This window comes from Chelonia mydas, chromosome 2 (assembly GCF_015237465.2).
Source record: "Chelonia mydas isolate rCheMyd1 chromosome 2, rCheMyd1.pri.v2, whole genome shotgun sequence".
Lineage (NCBI taxonomy): Eukaryota > Metazoa > Chordata > Testudines > Cheloniidae > Chelonia > Chelonia mydas.
The window spans coordinates 68,197,533-68,220,462 of NC_057850.1; the positions used below are offsets into that span (position 1 = coordinate 68,197,533).

The following is a 22,930-nucleotide window of genomic DNA, read 5'->3' on the forward strand; positions in this document are numbered from 1 at the left end:
GTGTGTATTGAATTTCCACCCCACTTTTACTTTCCCACAGAAACAGCCTGACAAACGCAGTTCCCTTAAAAAGATTTGGCTGCCACTAGCCAGGATCTTCAGAGGTAACCATTCCCTAGCCCTTCAGATGCCACAGCCCTTGCAAAGGAAGAAAGGGGGAAATGGCACTCTGACAACCTTCCACTGGAGCCATTATTGCTTCTCCCCATGAGCAATGAAACCTGTGCCCTCCACCAGGTGACACCTGGCCCACAGCATCCATCGGCACAGACAACTCCATTCAAGTGAAGGATAGAGTCCCTCCTTGTTGGACCAACAACTGACGTGTATGACACACCTGGTTCTTCAGGAACTGCCAGGCAGAACCTGGAACCTTTTGTCCCAGAGCCACTGACACATACCGAGGGAGGTTATGGTGTCCTGCAAGAAAACCTCACTGCAGGAAAGGGGAACGTTGAGGCTGAAAAATGCTACATTGACAGAGGAGCAGCATTCACTAGGAAAGTAATGTAACTTCTAAAGTAACTTCTAACGTAAGGCAAAATAGGGGCTCTTGGAAACAGCCACACTAGTCAGGAATTCTGTATATAGGGAGCTGGGCAACCCATTCTGATGCTCTGCACTCACATGGGACCCATGCAGAGCATCAGAATGGGTTGTCCAGCTTCCTATATACAGAGTTCCTCACTAGTGTGGCTGTTTCCAAGAGCCCCTATTTTGCCTTACATTAGAAGTTCTCATCCTGTCTAAGCTAGAAAACTGTGATGACTGCAAGGCTAGTGAAATGACAGCATCTCAAGATCTCAGCTAGAGAAAGTTCAGCTATTGCAAGAGAAAGAGATTTGCAACCAGATGGTTTAAAAATTGTAATTTTTTTCTGTTTTTATTAAACCTATTTAACTTAAATTTAAGTTTTAAATTTAACTTTAAAAATTAAAAACTAAGTTTCTGGATAGAGGAAGGAAGTATTTAAGGAAGTATTTCTTAAAATCTAATATCTTTCTCCTTTCAAGCATGAGAAGTCACAATATCCTTGAGTCTGGTTGCTTTCTCAGCAAAACCATGGGACACCAAACTTGACATTACTGCCATTTGTAAGGTAAAACAGAAGCTTTCTTCTTAATTAAAAACAAACAACTCCTTTGAATCTTCTTTATCCAAAGAGGAAAAAAAAGATGAATTCATAATGCAGTGTGGCTTTGTCCTCAGTGAGTGACTGGACTATGTTTGGAGTTTTATGAGTCTTGTCCTGCCCTTGAATTTTCAAATCCAGTACTTTATCTCAAGCATAGAAACTCAAACTTTTTGACCTGAGTTCAGGCCCCATAGATGTCTCATTCAGGGGTGTAGTTATAAATGGAGGCCCATGTGAGGATTTTAACTCTTGTTGACCTTTGAAAGTTGGGATGAATTTCTACAATCAGGAATATGCATAATTCATACCAGCATGGTGTGGCTCTTTATCCTCCTCTAGGGCTAAACCATGTATACGGGTTAAAGCTGTTATTCCATTTGAGCTATTAGACCTAGTCCTTTAGCTGTAGCAGCTGAGATTCATGCTTTTTGGTCCAGAGTTCCCAGGTTGACTCCCTGCAGATAACCCAGCCAGCACTGATATTGCAAGGGAACTGACCTATTTAAAAAAATCCTTTGCAATTCATGTTTAATATTTTAATATCAATTTTTGTACAAATTTTAACTAGTTACAATAATATTTATAATAAACAAGTAAACATCATGGCAAAGATATTAAAAATTAGCATCTCAGGTTTTGCTCCTAAGTCCATATTAAGGCAGCTAAATAGATGGCCTGATTTTTCAGAAGTGCTGTATCAGTGGGAGCTGTTGGGCACTCACCACTCTTAAAAATCAAGCCACTTATTGTGTTAAAGCTAATTCAGTGACAGATAATTCTTGAATCTGTATGATAACAATAATAATGATTACTATGAAAGTGTGAATTTGTTTTCTGGGGTCCCCGCTAATATAAATTCAAGACTGCCATGAATTCAGAATGTAGTGATAACACATGGCCGAAAATGTGAGTGTGGAGGTTGCAACATACAGACTTTTACACTCTATGCTGGCTCTGTGTTAAATTTCATATTGATGCAAACTTTTAAAATGCCTTTTAAGACGATAAAAACATTAGATTCATTCTACTTCATATGTCCCCAGTCTTTCACTATGTTCTGATTCAGTTGGTTTTGAGTTTACCCTAAATATAACCTTGATATCTGGGGCCTTTCCCAGTTATGCCCTTTGTCTTTGCAACACTTGCTGCTGCTATCCATGGGAATTTCACACAAGGGAGCCTAGCATGATAGCATCCATCTGTAGCTTAAAGAAATGTTTGACATTTGTTTTTGTATGTTTTAATTCAGTGCGACAGCTGTCCTCCTATACCACTTCTTTGCTATGCCTCATTCTATTTAATGCATTTGTACTTTACATATTAACCACTATCGTAGAATGTTGTCAAGGTATATTTGTCATTCTTGCAAAACAAATTGATCTCATACTGAAGTGGAACATTTCAGCATGAAAATGTTATTTTATCAAAGTTATGTCTGGATGAATAATGATTTGGAACCACCTTTTTAGCTTTAATTAAAATAATTAATGCAAGACTATAATTTCTAAATCCTCATTCTCTTTGTCGCTGCTTGCAATAGTATTGTCAAAGAATCCTTACATATTGATCCTTTTCTGGAATGTGTACCAATTTGTTAATAAAACTGTGCCTACCAAACCTCAAGTTTCCCTGTAGGTTTACGTTAGCTGTGATTCCTCCCCCCCCCTTACTCACTGTCTTGAACAGATGTGTAAGTGTTGATGTGTCCTGTTAAATAGTTGCTACATCCTATTCCAGAAGTGAGTGCATTGCAGTGATGGGTGAAATAAGAAGTGAGGTAAGCTTTTCAAAAGTGCCTAAGTGACTTAGGAACCAAAGTTCATTTAAAGTCATTGGAAGTCAGTAGGCCTTAGGCTTCCAAGTGCTGAAGCTGCTTAGATGCTTTTGAGAATTATACCCATAATTTGTAAGCAGACAAATGGCATTTCCACTCTGCTCCTTACAAAGTGGACACACTTTAAGATCATGTTTCTTCCTGGGGTTTGGTAACTTAAACAATAATATCCAAACATAAATTTAAGCCGAAGTTTTTCCTGTGGGATATCTCTATTCCTCCCAGGTATGTTAGTACCAGAGAGGCTCCAGCCACCTCTTTTATATGCTAGCTGGAGATAACAAGATCTACCTACAAACATAAGACAGCAGAAATTATTCTGCATCTTCATACAACCTTCTAGCGCCTGAGATTAGGTTGACTAACGAGGGGAGCCTTTCACTTTTATGTAGGATCGTCAAAACTGCCACTCTGTTACATTTCCCATTATATAATGGGCTATATTTGACCCTCTTTCTGTGCACAGAACTTCCACTGAAGTTAATGGGGAAGGGGGCCAGGGTTGTACAAAGACTGAGGTAAAATATGATCCATAGTTTATAAATATTTCGTAAAGCTCTTTGAGAACTTTAGATGAAAGACCATAAATGTGAGTCATCTTATATGTGCTACATTAAATCCAACTCTGCTTTTAGTCCCGTACTTGACATTTAAAAACAGATACTGATATTTTCCTCATAGCTGAAGTTAAATTATTAGATCAATAATTTTAATTTTCTGCAGCATCCCTGAACTTTTTTATTAGGAAAATTTGAGGTTTTAAGTCAGTACTTTCACCCTGTACAAGTGCAGGCCTGTGCAAAGCCAGGTACTTAGAAAACTAGGCTTCCCATATACCACTGAATTCCATTGTCTGAGGTCATAAAACATCAGGGGAGAGAGAGGACAGCTAGTCAACCAGATATCTGTTCACTCTTTTGTCATGTGTTGGAGAGTACAAGTAATACGTGATTTTTGAAAATGGGATCATCACATTATGGCATCTTTCTGGTTGCTTCTACAGTGCATTTACTAATTGTCTGTCAAAATGTCTTCCCAAGAAGCTATCTGACTCCAAGTCAGACTCCATAGCTGCTAATAGAAGCATTTCTGAATCTAACCAGCAGGCAGCCTCAGCAATGAAAATGAACCTAACTCCATTCCACGTTTTTTGCTGGTAACTGATCATGTGACATCAATAATGATAAAGCAAAAAGGGATAAGGTGCTAGGCCAGATTGTGTGTGTGGAGGAAATCCAGCCCTGACTGGTGCTTTCTCTCTCTCCCTGTACATCTTTCTCCTGCTCCTGGTGTTGGGAGAACTCTAGGGGGTGGAGGAGAATGGGCCACTGGGGCCATGGGGTGGGTTAAGGGGCTTATGTGGGGGCGCTTGGGTTGGCTGTCTGTTCCCCCCACCCCCAGCTCTCTGCTCCAATGGCTCTCAGGTATTCTCACTGCAGCATGGGCTGCTTTGGTGGAGACATGAGCCTGACTTTTGAATGTTCAGGGACTTTGGCAGGCTGCCAAACTTTTTTTTTTGTGAGTGCAACTGAGAGAATGAAAATGGCAATTTTAACACTTTCTATCTCAGCCAAATCTGAATGGAATTTCATGGGATAAAGAAAAGGCACTTTTGTAGCTCAAGGGGATTCCCTCTGCTGAGTATCAAAGGCTTCTTGTCAACAATGATGACAAAGAAAAAGTCAAAAGAATTCCCTATAATGTAAAGTGTTAGGCAACTACTACCAGCTCCCTATATTGGTAAAGTATAGGTTATTGCTAGGCTACAATGAAGCCAGGTGCCCTCTCACCCAAGGTCACTAGTGTTTCTGCATCGTTGTTCCCTCCTCTTGCAGGTTCAGGAGACTAGCAGAAAAGACAATTTTTCCTTCTAATCTATGAGGGTCTTTGGACAGCAGTAAACAGTCTGATCCCCCATTGGGCAGGGGATCTGTGAAAGACACCTGCTACTGCAACCTGATTGGACACTGATCCCAGGGCCATAATGCCCATAAGCCTTAGCTTAAGGGAGCACTTGTGGAGAGGTAATTGTGTGGAAGGGCTCATGAAAGTCTTCTCATTACTAGACTTTGTGTATTTATTTTTATATTAAAAATTAAGATTTCAGGAATAAGTGGCTGTGTTACAAAGTGTGGTGCTCACAAATCCTAGGTTTTCAGGTACAAGTCAATTAATTAGACACCCAAACAGGTAGTTAGAAACAATAATGCCTGTTTGCACACACATTTGAGATCTGTGGGTAGAACAAAGTTGAATAAGGAAACGTTGTTGTGAATCTTATAATACTTTCAGATCTAGAGAGGGAAAAGTACTCTCGAAAAGAAAAGTAGTAGAGTCAAAAGCAGATCCAGGTTTCCTGAGACCCAGTCTCTTGTACAATCAGCAAGACCACAACTGCCCTAGAATAATAGTGCCAGACTAGTGACTCCATGGCTGCTAATAGAAGCATTTCTGAATCTAACCAGCAGGCAGCCTCAGCAATGAAAATGAACCTAACTCCATTCCATGTTTTTTGCTGGTAACTGATCATATGACATCAATAATGATAAAGCATTATCAGCATATTCATATTGACAATGATGAGCAACAATCAATATTCTGTTGTGTGCCACCTCAGAAACTTTAAGGGCCCACAGTTGAAAATGTGGCCCCCATAGTTTTGTATGCTATTGCCAGCCACATTTCTTAATTGGTGTTACACAAACCAATAAAATCAGTTTTGCTTGAATGTATATAGAGAAAATAGTGTAAGGGTTAATGTAATTTTTATGGATTCTAGTAGCCTATTTAACCAGGTATCTTATTCTACACTCTATAGGCCACTCAGCTGGTGTAAATTGGCATAGCTCCAGTGAAATCAATTGAGAGATGCTAATTTACACCAGCTGAGGATTTGGCCCTGCAAGAGTAATGATTAATGATTTATTCATGCCATAGCATGATGAGTTGAGGATACCTATTACTTCTGTAAAAAAAAAAAAAAAAAAAAAAAACAACAGGCTGTAAGGGTACATCTACACTGCAATAAAAAAGCCATGGCACCAAATCTCAGAGCCCAGGTCAATTGACTCAGGCTGTGGGGCTAAAAATTTTAGAGTAGCTATTTGGGCTCAAGCTGGAGCCTAGATTCTGAGACCCGACTCCCTCATGGGGCTTCAAAGCTTGGGCTCCAGCCCGACCTGGAACATCTACACTGCAATTTTTAGTCCCACACTTTGAGCCCCACCAGTCCAAGTCAGCTGACCTGGGCCAACCACATCCATGCAATGGATCTTTTATTGCAGTGTAGATGTATTCTCAGATGCTTGTAAGGAAAGGAACTGCTAGAATTTTCTATCACTTGCAAATGAAGCAAATTATATTCTGATTTATTTGTAGTTGGATTTTAGAGGATGAAACTAAATCTAGTATTTTTATAATGGCTTGACTAATTTACATGATCCCATTAAAATTACTCAAAAATCCATTTCTGCCTCTGGCAAGTAAATCTAATTGGTGATACAGCAGCAGCAACATAGCTGAGAGACTAAATGTAACATATTTAAAATAATCCCTCAGTCTTGAACGTGCTTGCATTTTTGTCCAAAAGTTTGTTACAACACAGTTTCCCTAATACAGTAGCTTCATATGCGAATGTGTTGCTATAATTAAGATTTATTTTTCTTGTACTTCAGGTATACAAAGATGAAGACGGCAACAAACATTTATATTTTCAATCTGGCTATGGCAGATGCTTTAGTTACTACGACTATGCCTTTCCAAAGCACTGAATACCTGATGAACTCTTGGCCATTTGGGGATGTGTTGTGTAAAATAGTTATTTCAATTGACTATTATAACATGTTTACCAGCATATTCACATTGACCATGATGAGTGTGGATCGATACATTGCTGTGTGTCACCCCGTGAAAGCCCTGGACTTCCGCACTCCTCTCAAGGCAAAGATAATCAATATCTGTATCTGGCTATTGTCCTCGTCTGTTGGTATATCTGCCATAGTTCTTGGAGGCACTAAAGTCAGAGAAGGTGAGTATAATTCTGATCACTTAAACTCAAATTCTTTTGCTTCTAAAATAATATAAATGTAACTTGGAATACTGAGTAGAGTAGAAACTTATTGAATCACACTTCACTAATTTGTGCATCATTTAATTTGTACATAAAAAACCCGGTCACATTTTCTCAGCAAAATTGTAATAGTGGAATACTTCTCTAAGAACTCATATTTCTAAGACTTTAATATTTAAATATGCTACAGAATATTATAGTATGAAATATTATAGTTAAAGATAAGATACACTGGTCAACTAAATGAACAAAGGACATTTTATGATGCATTATCCTTGATAGGTCAAGGAGGAAGAGGTCAGGATAAAAGTCTGAGATTTGGCTGGAGAACTTCATAAGAGAAGTTTCAGTGGAGATCAGAAAATGGAAGCCAGATTGGTGTTTGAAGAGTGTCAAGCAGAATTAGAAGTCAAAGGCTGGTTGTAAATAACCAATTCAAGGCGCTTAGAGAAGAAGAGGGGAAAGAAGATAGGTCATAGTAGCTGGAGAGAAAAGTATGTCAAGGGAGGAGTTGGGAGCAGGAGCAAGATAGGGCAACAGAAAGGCATAGGGTCTATGGGACAGGTATCCCAAGCTCCCATTTACTATCATGGGAACTGGCATTCTGAGTAAGGACTGCAGGATTAGCCCTTAGACGCAGAGTTTCACTGTAACTGGACATGCATGCACAAATGAGTTTCAGTGAATCGGAGTATTCTGTTGGCCCAATAGATCAGTGCTTTAAACCCATGCCAAGTGGGTGTAAAGCACAACCATCCTGATGAGGTAGAGTTGAACATTTAATTTGCACAAGCTACAAAGTAGAAGGCAGCAGAGAATCAGGCCCTATAAAGCAGAATGCTCTGTATTCCAAATGGAGGAACATCGGAGGAGAAAGTGGAAACATTTTGATGCCATGCTTCTTCAATGAAAGGTTTAAATGCATAAGATTAGTAGCTCTTGACTTTTTTAGGCAGAGTCAGAATAAGTACTACTTAGAAGACCAAAAAGCCATGTATTGTAATCTATATCTGCTTTCCTCTAAATATTTGTGTCACTTGGAAGATTATGAATTCCAGTGCATATTCAGTGACTTCAGATTCCATCTTAAGTAAATGTAAGCCATATTATGAAATCCCCTCCCCCCCCCAAGAAGATAAGGACAATTGTAGCTCTTGTGCTCTCTCTCATTCAAGAACTTCATTGGGATAGCACTTTGAGCCACCCAAAAAATGTGTGAGGATGGAGCAGCAATGTGGTGTGGCCATGACCCCACTGCTATGGCATCAATCATCACACCTGGCCAGCCGTGGAGTGGAGCTCATGTTCCTCTTATGGGGCATAATAGTGGCTGCATATCTCTAAGCACTATGGAACTCCAGCAGACACAAACCTATGAACTTTATGGAAGACTGCTCTACCCATTTATGAAAGCAGCTGCTACTGATTTCACTTCCTGTTAAATCGTTTGGCATAGATACATGTAAACAAAACATTAATGCTCATTAGCAAGTGCAGAGAGGAAACTTGTTGGCTATTGGTCTGCACTGGTATGCAAAACATACGGATTTTGTTCCTGATCTTGATCTCGGGTTGGCTGGGGTTGCAGACAGAGTGCTCTGGGAACAATGCATTCAGATCTTTGGAAAGAAAGTGTCTTCTTTTGCTCTGCAGCACTGGTTCTCAACTTGTGGCCCAATCAGCACAGAGCTACGGCCCATGTGACATCCTCAGGGCCATACAGCTAGTACTGGATGCGGCCCACAATGGTAACTAGGTTGAGAACCACTGCTTTGCAGGAACTTTTTTGACTAATAAAGCATTGACAGTCTCAATAAAGCAATGACTGCCTCTGGAAAGAGTTCTTTCCAGGTATCCTCCGCTGGGAAGAATAGTTGTCTGGCTTGCTTATATTATATTTTAAAAGATGTGAAACACTTAAGTCAGCAAGGTACCTAGGAATGTGTCTAGCTTTTTAAGCACATTAGTAATCCTATTCACTATAGTGGGGTAGAGGTGCTTAAGAGTTAGTCATGTACCTAAGTACCAAAACTGAGAGACTGATAACTGTGCACAGCAAGATTGGGCACTGTTTGCAAATGCACTTCCGTGCTGACTGCAAAACCCCTGCATTTCTAATTGTCAGCCTCATTTGAGTAATTATGGCCAACTATATTATCTGGTGCTTATTTGAATTTAACAAATAAATTGGGAGCAGGATGAACAGAGCCGTCCCTTGAGTATGGCAAATTGGGGCGACCACTGCAGGTCCTGTGCTTTGGGGGGCCCCGTGGTCCGGTGCGATTGGCTGGTGCGGTCGGTCCCAGAAGTGACGGATTTGTGACTTCCGCCTCGGGCTCTGCACCCTCCTAGGGATGGCCCTGAGGATGAAGTGACTAAGCTACTTTTTTTAGTTCCAACCAAAGCTTAGGTTTAACCTCTAATTCCTCAGTGGGGAAAAGTATTTCTGGGTAGGACTCTGTGTGGTCAGTTTAACATCTGAGCATCAAATGACCTTGCCCATCTCTAAAAATTATTCTCTTAGATTGTCTAGCCCATCTAGTTCTCCTAATGCAGGATTATTCCCAACAGTGTATTTGCTAACACTTTCTTCCTGCAGCATAAGTTTGGTATGTCTGACCTTAACAGAATTTCTCCTTTACTGACAGACCAATCTCTTAAAAAATGCAGAATTCTAGTTTCTTCCAAGGCCCTGATCCTGCAAACTGGCCATGAACAAATTCAGGCTGGAAATTAGAAAAAGGTTTCTAACCATCACAGAGGTGAGATTCTGGAACAGCTTCCCACTAGGAATTGTCAGGGCAAACAACTTAATTAGTTTTGAGAGAGAGCTGGACATATTTATGAGTGTTTTTGTGCATCATGGTTTCTTGTGATGGTGGGGGTAGGGCTCAACAGCCCTGAGGCTTACTTCCAGATTTTGTCTTATGTTCCTAATAACTCATTCTTCAGGGTTTAAGCGGCCACCTGCAGGGGGTCAGAAAGGGATTTATCCTCCCGCCCATATTCTGTTTTTAAAAAAATCTCCTTTTTCTGAAGCATCAAGGATGGCTACAGTTGGAGGTGGGACATGGGTCTGGGGATCAGATGGATTTGCGGGAGGCAAGGCTCTGAAGTGGCACTGAGCATTCTCTTTCTCAGTTGCTTGTAGGTTGGCCAAGTGCCCAGTTTTTGACCAGAAAGTCCAGTTGAAAAGTGGACCTGACAGTGTCCGGTCAGATCTACTGACTGGACACCCAAAGTCCGGTTACTGCGAGTTGGGGAGGTGGAGAGGTGCCAGGTCATCACCCACGCCAGCCCCTACTCAGCCGGGGCTTACTGACTTACCTTCATTGGGTGGCTGCAGCTCTCAGCCCCGGCTCCGCAGGCAAGTCCCTCCTGATCTGGGTGGCGGGAGGGGAAAATCAGCGAGTGACATGGGGGATGGGAGAAGAGGAGTGGATGGGGGCGGGGCCTCAGGGGCATAGGTGGGGCAGGAGTGTGGCCTTGTGGGGAAGAGGCAGGGCAAGGAAGTTCCAGCATTCCTCCTGAGTGCCTGGTTTTTAAATATTACCAAGTTGGCAACCCTAGTTGCTTGGCTGGCTGGTCCTTGCTCACATGCTCAGGGTCTGCTAGCCATATGTGGGGTCAGGAAGGAATTTTCCCCCAGCTCAGTCTGGCAGTGACCATGGGGGATTTTCACCTTCCTCTGCAGCATGTGCATGTGGGTCATTTGCCAGAATTTTCTGGGTTTATTTTACTTTGCCATTTCCCTGCCATTGTGGGGGCCTTGGGTAAATTATAGTAAATATTTTACTAAAATATATTTAGCTAAGGTGGAATCTGAGTCAATTCCAACAGTTTCTTATTATGTAATTGAAAAATATAAAAGAAGGTACCGGACCTAAATCCACAGCAATGTACAATATTCTGCACTTTTTTGAGTATTTGAAGTAATTTTTAATTTAAAATTAAAGGAATGTGGATTACTGATAAATATACATGTTCTTACTGAACTACTTTGTCTATATATTCAAAGCTAATTTGGTAAGTAATTGGTTTCACCAGTTCTTTAAATTTCCAACCTAGAAGACTTTAACTTATTAGAAGTTCAAAGATCTGAGAATGGCAGCTGTGAAATTCATATGCACAAAACTCATCTAAAACTCATAGAAACTTGAAAAAGAAAATGAGTAAATTGAGTATCTTCCAAATATTGCTCTAATCGGTTTTGTTAATGTGCAGGAACTGGATTTTTTTTTGAGAGAGAGAGTTTTATGACTTTTAAATTTGTTTTGTTCCAGGAAAAAAAGAAATGTTTTTGAATACCATTGGCATTAACAGAGAATTTTAAGTATGAAAGTAAAATAGAAGCAACATTTCTTATTTCTCTCAAAATGTAAATCATGTGCTATACAAATATAAAATCTTTTGCGTGAGAATCTAATAACATTAAGTAACTTTTGCACTGTAGCCTTTAAACAGGGCCAGTCTTAGCATGTTTCCAAGTTAAAAAAAAAATATTTTGCTTCCACCTTCTTTCTCAGCCTCCTCCCCCTGCAATAATGTATTAACTGTGACATTGCTTCAAAATAACAAATCCAGGGACTTGCTATGGTTTTCCAGACCCCACAATGACAGCTTTGAATGACCATGAGGACAATGTGAATAATCTGAGATCATTTGGAAATGCAGTGATATGTTTTCAAGGGTAATGACCATTTTAACATCATTTTGCTCTTTTGCTACAGGGAGGTCTAGAAACTTTTCAAAATAATGAAAGCTAAATCTAATATCAAATTCTCCTTTGCATTTTTTATTCCTTTGGGGAACCACAGAGGCCACCCCTTTCTTTAAATACAGACAGTATGAAGGAGGTCTATATTGTGCTTTCTGCTACTTAGGAAATGCATTAACTGCATTGCACAAGAATGAGATTGCTAAAAAATATAGACACTTGTTCCCAGACTCCATAAAGCTGTCACATTTATTAATTGAGAGAGTGTAAAAAGAAATGAGTTGACATCTAAATCAAATATTTTCCGTAATTTATCTTGCAAAAACATGCAATACAGTATCAAAAATTTGGTGAATACTATAGCTGAGAGGACAAAGGAAGAGTTGTTTCACAAAGGATTTTGAAATTTGGCTTCATTAGAATTGGAACAAAACCTAAAAATTTCAAAATTCTCCATGAAGGAAAATTCTGAAAAAAATCAGTTTCAGATCAATCAAAATTTGACAACATTAAATTGAATATTTTATATTTATATATCTATTTTGTACATATTATAGAATATATAATAAAATACAAGGTAAATAATTTTGAAAAAAAGTCATTTCAAAATGAAAAAATCAAAAATCTTCATCCAAAAATCTTAAAATAGGATGTATCAACACTTTCAGAAGTTTTTTCCCTTCAGTTTGGTTGGGCTAGAGTTCACTTCATTGCCCTTCTCCAATGCCTAAAAAAACCCCAACTCCCACAGAAAAGCAGCTGGAGACCCAGAATTAGTCTCTAAGGATTTTCAGTAAGGATTGCACAGAGTCAACCTCCCCACATTCAAGTCCCCAAAAGAAATGAACTTAATTAAGTACCAACTGTATAAAATCTTATGATAAAGAAACATAATACATAATAATAACAATGTTTATAACATGGCTATTTTATAATCCACAAACATTATCTTTACTATTATACATACATGTAAATAAAGAAAACAAATTAAATCTAAACAGTCAGTTCCCGCAGAAACACAGTGAGAAGAAACTCAGAGTTCCCAAAAAGCTTAGGTTGAGTTCACCCAAGTCTGAGTATTTGATAATCAAATCTATACAATCTGCTGAGTCAAAAGCAACATGATTCCCTCCACTTGCTTGTAGGAATCTTCAGCTGGACTCCATGCAGACTCTTCCCCTTCCTCTGCTGAAATCACAGTTAGCCAGTCAGCTAACTGATTAACCAACCACTCAGTTAAATCTATAGATTTAAAACAAAAACAAAAAAAACCTGTTACAAGAAAAATGCAAAAAAATGAAAATAGCAAAATAAATGACTTTCTCCATCATCACATTTAAATAAAAGAAAAGTTAGTGACTCATACTAGTTGAGACAATTTAATGACATTCAAAATTTGAACAACATTCAAAGTATTCAGTTAAAATAAAAGAAATGAGTTTTCCCTCATGATTTTCCCTTTCTATAATTAACATTGCCCATGCTTCTCTTTTGGAGGGTTAACAATATCACTAACATGCTGCAAAATAATTCAGAGCTAGGGAAAACACCCTACTTCCTTCTCCTGGGCTCAGCTCCTCCCAGCCCACAAAGGACACATGGCCTTTTGTATAGCAGTTGCCCTGACTTCTTGCCCTCATGGAGTCTGACTCCAGCACCTAGTTATAAACTATTGAGCATACCCCAAACTACCACACCCAACTCCAGAAACTTCTGGATGTGGAGTGCTAATTGTTCATCTGCCTAGCAACAGTGACCCAGACACAGCTCCCTCCTACTCACTCCTCAATAGATCTCTTAAAGCGATATCTCCCTAGTAGGCACATGGGTTCCACAGACAGGAATGAAAGCCAAACTACCAGTCATAGTAAAAAAAAATGCCCAGTAAACACTAATGGAGAATCTGACCCTTTGTCTTGTTTTGCCATTTATCTTGTGTCTTGTTTTTCCTTGTGCCTGGTTTATATGATGGAAAACTACACTGAGGTAAGAAAATGAACCCAAGAATATCACACAGACTACAAGCCTCCTGTATGATGAAGTAAGACTAAAACATAAAATAAAATGTCAGCGTGTGACCCCCATTCATAATATTGCAGCAAGAAACTAAGTGAACTGATGTCAACGGGGTCAAATCCTGCGGTCCCTACTCAGACAGAATTCTCAATGAAGTGTTCTGCAAAAAGAGGAGCTCAGTTAGACTCTGCGTATACCAGTTTGCTTTACCGAAGATTCATTTAAAAAAAGATATTTCCAAGAGAATGTAGCACTTAGACTGCATAGCGTGTGCACTGAAGAAAGCATGTGGGAAAACATTTCTGCAAAGTAATTGTCTCATTGCAAGACTGTTTCATGATGGCAGAAATCTCATGAGATCAGCTAACCTGATGAGATTTCCACCGTTCAGGATGGCAGAAATTTACCCTTTTTTGGTTAAAATAGCATGAAAGCAGCTACAAGATTTCAATTCAATTAAACCAGTGGTGGAGCTAATACGGAGGTGTGTGTGTGTGTGTGTGTGATTCCCCCACACCAGCTAGCCTTTGGATGTATGTGTATCGGCTTTCACACAGGGCTTATGGTTGAGTCCACCCCACTCTCACCTGGCAGAGGCGGCTCCTGTCCTGCGGAGCTGGGCCCAGCTCCCCACTCCAGGTGCTGTGACACAGTTTGCAGGTTTGTGTGGTGCTGAGACCCCATGTGCAATGTCACAATGCCACTCACTTAAATTTGGCCAACACAAACCTCCATCATGATGGAGAGGTGTCCCGGCCAAACCTGAATAGTGCTGTGATCCCCATGCTTCAAGTCGCAACACCATTCATTAAAATTTGCCCTGACTGAGTGTCAGGCCTCCAGCTCACCAACAACCCATCGCCCCTCCCTCAGTTGGCTCTGCCACTGCATGGAACCTGGCCTCAAATCAAACTGAGATCCAGAACCTAACAACTGTTCAGTGCATCTCTATATATTGTATTTTTGTGCCTCTGTAGGTTTGACGCCGCTCTTGTGCACAAAAGTTTGTAATATAAAATGTAATATAACACATTTTAAAATATTCTCCAACTACTCCTGAAAGACAGCAGTGGAAAACCAGTTTCAATGACAACGGAAAGCAATTATTGGAGTGATTTAACGATAACTCCATTTATTTGTGTCACATTACATGGTAATCACTTTTGCAAGCTTATACTGTAATGCAGCTATAGGTTGGAATGTCTAATAATAAAGCAATTTTCTTCTTCTTCTTCTTGCCTCTTCCATTTATAGATACTGCTAGTACTGAATGTTCTTTGCAGTTTCCAGACTCTGATTACATGTGGTGGGACATCTTCATGAAAATCTGCGTCTTTGTCTTTGCGTTTGTTATTCCAGTTCTCATTATAATTGTTTGCTATACCCTGATGATCCTGCGCTTGAAGAGCGTACGACTTCTCTCAGGGTCTCGAGAAAAAGACCGAAACCTTCGTCGGATCACCAGATTGGTTCTTGTAGTTGTGGCAGTTTTCATTATCTGTTGGACTCCCATTCACATTTTTGTGCTGGTTGAGGCACTAGGGGATGTGCCCCATAGCACTGCAGCAATCTCCAGCTATTATTTCTGTATTGCTTTGGGTTACACCAACAGCAGTCTAAATCCTATCCTGTATGCTTTTTTGGATGAAAACTTCAAGCGCTGTTTCAAAGACTTCTGCTTTCCCTTTAAGATGAGGATGGATAGGCAGAGCACCAGCAGAGTCAGAAACACAGTTCAAGACCCTGCTTACATGAGGGAAGTGGATGGGACAAACAAACCAGTATGACTAGTCGTGGAGATGTCATCTTACTGTCCTCAAGGAATAGAATCAAACGATCTTGGACTAACTCAAATAACCACTGTGGTTTGAGACATTTTTGATAATATTTGGGAGTTCTCACAGTTTGAACTAAAATATGTTAATTGCTTAGGACAGGGAATTCCCCAAAATAAGCTCAAAGGAAAAAGATGACTGACTGCCAGATTTTGGAACCATATTTACAATGGAGCTGAGCAAGTGGTAAAATACCCACTTTCAGCAAGGTAGGAAGTGCTTCATACTGTATTAGGTGACTCTGGACAAGAAAAAAATTAAACTGTTCTTCTTATAGTACATATCTGCCACCTTCTAGTCTATACCAAGCAACATTTGGTGATAACACTAAATCAGATTATGGCAGAAACTCTGTTTTGACCTAAAAATCTTTGCTTCAGACAAACAAAAAGAAGGCATCCTAACTTATTTTGCTGCTTAGTGAATAGTATCAGTTCTGAGACTACAAAACATGGCAGAGCTATGTAATCAAAATTCTCATTAACTACTTTGTGTGAAATAACATACGTTTGTCTGTATTGTGGAGATCCAGTTTAAGCATGATCTGCCTTCAGACCAAAATGATTTTATTGTGTCTGTGTATTGTGAAAACTTTTCAATGCTTAAAAAAATCAAGATTTAAAGATAATCCTTAATATATTTTAGCACATGTTAAGTCACATACGATGCTTACTGTCTTTATATGTGATTCTCCAAAAGATGTATATCTATTGATTGTGGATATTCCAGTATGCCTTTCAACAACTCGTTGTTCAGCAAAATACTAGAAAAATGCAAAGAATTCTTGACTGGTCACTAAATCGTTAAAAAGAACAGTATAATAAAAGACCCAACAGTAAAAGAGCAAAATTAATGTTATATTAGCTGTCCTTGATATATACACAATTTCAGAAAATTTTAAAAAGTAAAGAATGTATATGGGGACTGGTTACTAAAAATGTAGTAAATTGACACAAAAATCAATGAGAGTTAATTGCATTTATAAGTACACACTATGGCACTGACTAGAGAAAGCTCTCATTGCACGTTTAGTCACATTGATACATTTAGCCTCAAAAGAGTCTTACAAATTGAGTAAGTAGTATTACCTCAATTTTTCAATAAAGGTGTGGAAGCCAAGGCAAAGAGAATGTAAGTGACTTGCCCAAGGTTATAAGGTAAGTTTATTGCAGAGCTGAGACTAAACTACGGAACATCAGTCTCCCACCCCTGTGCTTTTAACTACTAGAATAACCACACCGTCTAGGATCTTAATCTTACTCCCATTGAAGTTAATGGGAGTGTTGCTGTTGTGTTCATTGGGAGCAGAATTAGACACCCAGCGAACACCAACTGTTTGATCATTTTCATCACTCATAGTAAAGACATGAGGTCTCCATCATAGTTTACAGTGCGATTCAATTGGAGGCTGTTTTGTTGGTGCTTTAAGTGGCCTCTTAACTCCAAGCAGACATGTATGATTTTAAATAAAGATACATGTGCCAATATTTTCAATAATGGGTGCCTAAATGTAGGCTCCTAAGTTCATATTTAGGTACCTAAGTGAGTGCAGAGTCCATAGACTGCTGGGTGCCCAGCACTTTTGAAATTCATGCCACTTACTTAGGCACTTAAGCATTTAGGACTCTAACTTTAGGGACCTATTCTTGAAAATATTGGCCACAGTATCTGGTTAAATCTAGCACTTTCTGATTGTGCCTATAGGGCCAACATTTAATCATTTTTGTTGCTCTCCTCTGGACTTTCTCCAATTTGTCCACATCTTTCCTGAAATGTGGCATCCAGAACTGGACCCAATACTCCAGCTGAGGCCTTATCAGCACGGAGTAGAGTGGAAGAATTACTTCTTGTGTCTTGCTTACAAAACTCCTGTTAATACATCCCAGAATGATGTTTGCTTTTTTTTTTTTTTCCTGTTGACTCATATTTAGCTTGTGATCCACTCTGACCTCCAGATCCCTTTCCGCAGTACTCTTTTCTAGGCAGTCATTTCCCATTTTGTATGTGTGCAATTGATTGTGCCTTCCTAAGTGGAGTGCTTTGCATTTGTCCTTATTGAATTTCATCCTATTTACGTCAGACCATTTCTCCAGTTTATCCAGATCATTTTGAATTTTAATCCTATCCGCCAAAGCACTTGCAATCCCTCCTGGCTTGGTGTCCTCCACAAACATTATAAGTGTACTCTCTATGCCATTATCTAAATCACCAATGAAGATATTGAACAGAACCAGACCCAGAACTGATTCCTGTGGGACACCACTTGATATGTCCTTCCAGTTTGACTGTGAGCCACTGATAACCACTTTCTGGGAATGGTTTTCCAACCACTTATACATGCACCTTATAGTAGCTCCATCTAGGCTATATTTTCCTAGTTTGTTTATGAGACAGTCACACAAGACAGTATCAAAAGCCTTACTAAAGTCAAGATATACCACATTTACTGCTTCCCCCCTATCCACAAGGCTTATTACTCTTTCAAAGAAAGCTATTAGGTTGGTTTGGCATGGTTTGTTCTTGACAAATCCACGTTGACTGTTACTTATAACCTTATTATTTTCTAGGGGGTTGCGAATTGGTTGCTTGATTATTCACTCCATTATGTTTCTGGGTACCGAAGTTAAGATGGCTGGTCTGTAATTCCCCAGGTTGTCCTTATTTCCCTTTTTATAGATGGGCACTATATTTGCCATCTTCCAGTGCTCTGGAATCTCTCCCGTCTTTGATGAGTTTTCAAAGATAATCACTAATGGTTCAGGTATCTCCTCAGTGAGTGTCTTGAGTATTCTTGGATGTATTTCATCAGGTCCTGCCGATTTGAAGGTATCTAACTTGTCTAAATACTTTTTAGCTTGTTCTTTCCCTATTTAAGCCTCAGATCCTACCTCATTGTCACTGGTGGTCACTATGTTAGATGTCTGATCGCTACTAACCTGAACCAAATAAGTCATTTAGCATTTTTGAGATTTCCACATTTTCTGTTATTGTCTTTCCCTGCTCACTGAGTAATGGGCCTACCCTGTCCTTGGTCTTCCCCTTGCTTCTAATATATTTGTAGAATTACTTTTTGTTACCCTTTATGTCTCTAGCTAGTTTAATCTCATTTTGTGCCTTGGCCTTTTTAATTTTGTTCCTACATGCTTGAGTTGTTTATTTATATTCATCCTTCCTAATTTGAGATAGTTTCCACTTTTTGTAGGCTCTTTTCTGAGTTTCAGATCACTGAAGATCTCCTGATTAAGCCAGGGTGGTCTCTTGCCATACTTCTTATCTTTCTTGTGCAGTGGGATAGTTTACTCTTGTGCCTGTAACAATGTCTTTTTCAAAAAACTGCCAACTCTCTCAAACTGTTTCTCCCCTTAGACTTCCTTCCCATGGGATCTTACCTATCAACTCCCTGAGTTTGCTAAAGTCTTTCTTCTTGAAATCCATTATCTTTATTCTGCTGTTTTCCTCCTACCATTCCTTAGAATCATGAACTCTATCATTTAATGATCACTTTCACCCAAGCTGCCTTCCACTTTTTAATTCACAACCAGTTCCCCCCTATTTGTCAAAAATCATATCTAGAACAACCTCTCCCCTGGTTGCTTTCTCCACCTTCTGTAATAAAAATTTGTCTCCAATGCATGCCAAGGACTTTTTGGATAATCTGTGCCCTGCTGTATTATTTTCCCAACAGATGTCTGGGTAGTTGAAGTCCCCCATCACCACCAAGTCCCATGCTTTGGATGATTGTTAGTTGTTTAAAAAAGTCTCATCCACCTCTTCCTGGTTAGGTGGTCTATAGTAGACCCCTACCATGCTATCACCCTGTTTTTTCCAACTTTTATCCTTACCTAGAAGAAGGATTGAAAAAAATGGGTTTCTTTAGTCTGGGGAAGAGAAGATTAAGGGGGGAACATGATGATAATTTTCAAGTACATAAAAGGTTGTTACAAAGAGGAGGGTGAAAAATTGTTTTCTTTAACCTTTCACAATAGGACAAGAAGCAATGGGCTTAAATTGCAGCAAGAGAGGTTTAGGTTGGACATTAGAAAAATCTTCCTAACTGTCAGGGTAGTTAAGTAGTGGAACAAATTGCCTGGACAGGTTGTGGAATCTCCGTCATTGGAGGTTTTTAAGTACAGGTTAGACAAACCGCTGTTAGGAATGGTCTAGTTATTACCTAGTCCTGCTTTGAGTGCAGGCTACTGGAGTAGATGACCTATTGAGGTCCTTTCCAGTCCTACACTTCTGTGATTTGATTTGCACGTGCACATCTGTGATTTGCGGACGCAAGTCAGGCAGCTGCAAAGACTGCACATTCTCAACTCTGAAAACCTGGCTCATAATTCTTTAGTTAAACTTTGCCTAAATGGCTGTACTCCTTTCTAAATAATCTAGCATTCAAAGAGATAGTGAATTTTACCCTGAGCTATCAGATGTGCCTAATGTACGAAGGGCAAAATTCTAGTCTCTAAATCTAAATGTGGATCTACATTCTACTGCATATCTGCCCTTCTCTATGAAGAATTCTTAAGAGAACCATAGGGTAGATATGAAACAGGTTTCATCCTTAATATGGTCATTAACAATGTATAACTATACATTTTTAATTTAAATAATATGATATGACAAGAGACGACAACTGAAATGTTTGGAAAGCAATCCAAAAACCCTGTTCAAAGGAGAAAATTATACGTGAATGGTAAAGCATCTTCCAGTTATTTAAAATAAACTTGTCGGGAAATGTTGAAAAAGAGGAGTGAATGGACTTGACCCCATGAGTTCTTCTCATTCTAAAAAAAAAGTGTATTGTGTTCACATTTTGCTAGTGTACTGTATATATATACATGTGTTTAAATAGAGGTGTTATTCTCTGCATTACATGCATTGCCCTGCCTTGTAATGAAAAATCAATGTAGCTCTTAAGTTGTATAATAGAACTCTAATAATCAAATTTGTGTTTTGACTTGGTTATTTATTTAAATCACCTGACCTGTCTTAGTGGGGAAAAGTATCAGCTCCTAGTAATTTCTATATGATATGCAAATGTTGTACTTGCTGAAGAATCATACAAATGTTCTTAAGGTTGTTTTTTCCCTGGGAAGATTCATGGATGAATCAGTCTGGATAAAGCAGCAGGGGGTGAGAAAGTCATCTAAGCTAATTTGCAACAGCTGAGGATGTGACCCTGCAACATTTACTTTACCCTATTAGCAAGTCTAAAGCATTTCTTAGAGGAAACATGAAAAAAATGGCTTATGCAGAAAAGACATTGCACTAGTTGCAAGGTTTTGGCAATGCTGCCAAAAACACAATTCCAAGGGATTATTACTGAATTGTATTGAAACTTGTACACTTAGGCTATGTCTATGCTACCACTTAGAGAAAAAAACACATTCCTGAGCAACATAAGTTACACCAACATAAGCGCCGGTGTGGACAGGGCTATGTTGGCAGGAGAGAGCTTCTCCCACCGACATAGCTACTGCTGCTTTTTGGGGGTGATTTAATTATGTCCATGGTAGAGCTCTCTCCTGTCAGCATAGAGCAGCTACATGAGAGATCTTACAGCAGCTGCTGCCTCCGTACAGCGGTGCTGCTGTAAGGTCTCTAGTGTAGACATAGCCTTAGTCTCTTTTTTTGAAATCTCATCTAAACCTCTGTGTCATAATGGGTGATAGCAACTGGATAGATAGGTCTGACTGTGTGGTATTCCATATTTATATCTTCTAAGTCCATCCCTTCTCTGATATCATGGTTAGCTCTGCCAGTGACCTGTCGGGGTGGGGGAGGTTGCCTTTTCTGCAGTGCGGGGGCCTGGGTTGCTGGCTAGGATCACCTGGGTATATCTCACTTAATCAAATTCTTCTGGGCATTGAATATCAGAGGGATAGCCTTGTTAGCCTATTTCCACAAAAACAACGAGGAGTCCAGTGGCACCTTAAGGACTAACAGATTTATTTGGGCATAAGCTTTCATGGGTAAAAAACCCACTTCTTCAGATGCACTTCCTTGGGCATTGGTGCACCTCACTCCCTCCTATTCTCTGCCTATGGCACACGATAGTTTAGTCTCCTGAGGATCATAATACCTTGGTCTAATGCCAGTTCTTGGGTTAAGGTGTTGGTGGCTGGGTGACGTTGGTGGCCTGTGCTGTACGGGAGGTCAAACGTCGCTAGATGATCTGGTGGTCCCTTTTGGCCTTAAACTCTGTGATTTTTTTCTAACCCAATGCTTTGGTTTAAAATGATCTCACCCACAGGACTGATTGAAATGACTAACAGTAATTGAACAGTCATGTACTGAAAGCATTATAAACACTAGCCAACACTTATTCCTCACGCAAGCTGTAGTCATTTTTGTGCACACTGCGAAGAATAGACACAGAATCCTTAAAGATGCAGCTCACACTGGCCTTGATTCCCATACCTTTACTCAGCTCAACCTTCTTTTTGGATAAAGATTAACTCCTCTTCTCATGATGTTTTGAATTCCCCAAGAAATGATCATTAACAAAAAGAATTAAAATCCAGGTATGTCACAGTTCCAGTGATATGTTGCTTCATTTTACTTACTGCCATGTATTTTACATAGATTGGACATAGTGACCAACATTACTGGAAACACCTTGATAGCTAGACTTAGTCCTCTCCGAATTCCACTCCCAAAATGGAAACAAGGGGGCTATCATTGGTCATGTTGCCTTCAGTAATAATTGTTAGATGGGCTACAGTTTCTTATGATCTGTGAATAAATTATGCCAGAAGATTTTTTGTTTTGTTTTTTCAGCCACAGTTATGTTTTCTTATTAACCTAATGAAGGCAGAGAGAGAGCAAGAGAGAAATTATTTAGCTAATTTCCAGCCAGTTGTAACTCAGAGACAGAAAGAAAACATTATTCGATTACAACCAGTCTCTACTAACACACACAGCGCAAGAAGATCTCACTTATGGAAGTGCATTTGAGTGAGTGAGGGAAAGTTTCCCCTCACAGATTAAAAAAGCCACTTTAGTGCATTATTTTTGACACCCTAAATAAATAAAATGTAAGAAGAAACAAGTTTCAGGCATTATGCTATCTGGTCATCTGCTCAAAGAAAATTTTAAAGAGTGACTATACATTATTCCTAATAAACAATCCAACATGTTCTGTCAGCATCAGTGAATAACAACATTGAGCACACTTTCAAGTAGTTGATCACACTAGTTCGAGGCGATTAGTTTGGTAGATAGGGTTAAAAAAGAACTAGATAAATTCATGGAGGATAAGTCCATCAATGTCTATGAGCCAGGATGGGCAGGGATGGTGTCCCTAGCCTCTGTTTGCCAGAAG

The 22,930-nt window shown here is 39.5% G+C and overlaps 1 protein-coding gene across 1 annotated transcript in view; it reads left to right on the plus strand.

The window, feature by feature from the left end:
• The window catches only part of OPRK1 (opioid receptor kappa 1), a 40,206-nt gene extending 19,657 nt beyond the window's left edge, over positions 1-20,549 (plus strand). The window contains exons 3-4 of the mRNA XM_007064112.4: positions 6,644-6,996; positions 15,026-20,549. Coding sequence (XP_007064174.2) covers positions 6,644-6,996; positions 15,026-15,558 — 886 coding nt within the window. The 3' untranslated portion in view covers positions 15,559-20,549. The remainder of the gene's footprint in view (positions 1-6,643; positions 6,997-15,025) is intronic.
• Positions 20,550-22,930: the final 2,381 nt, after the last annotated feature.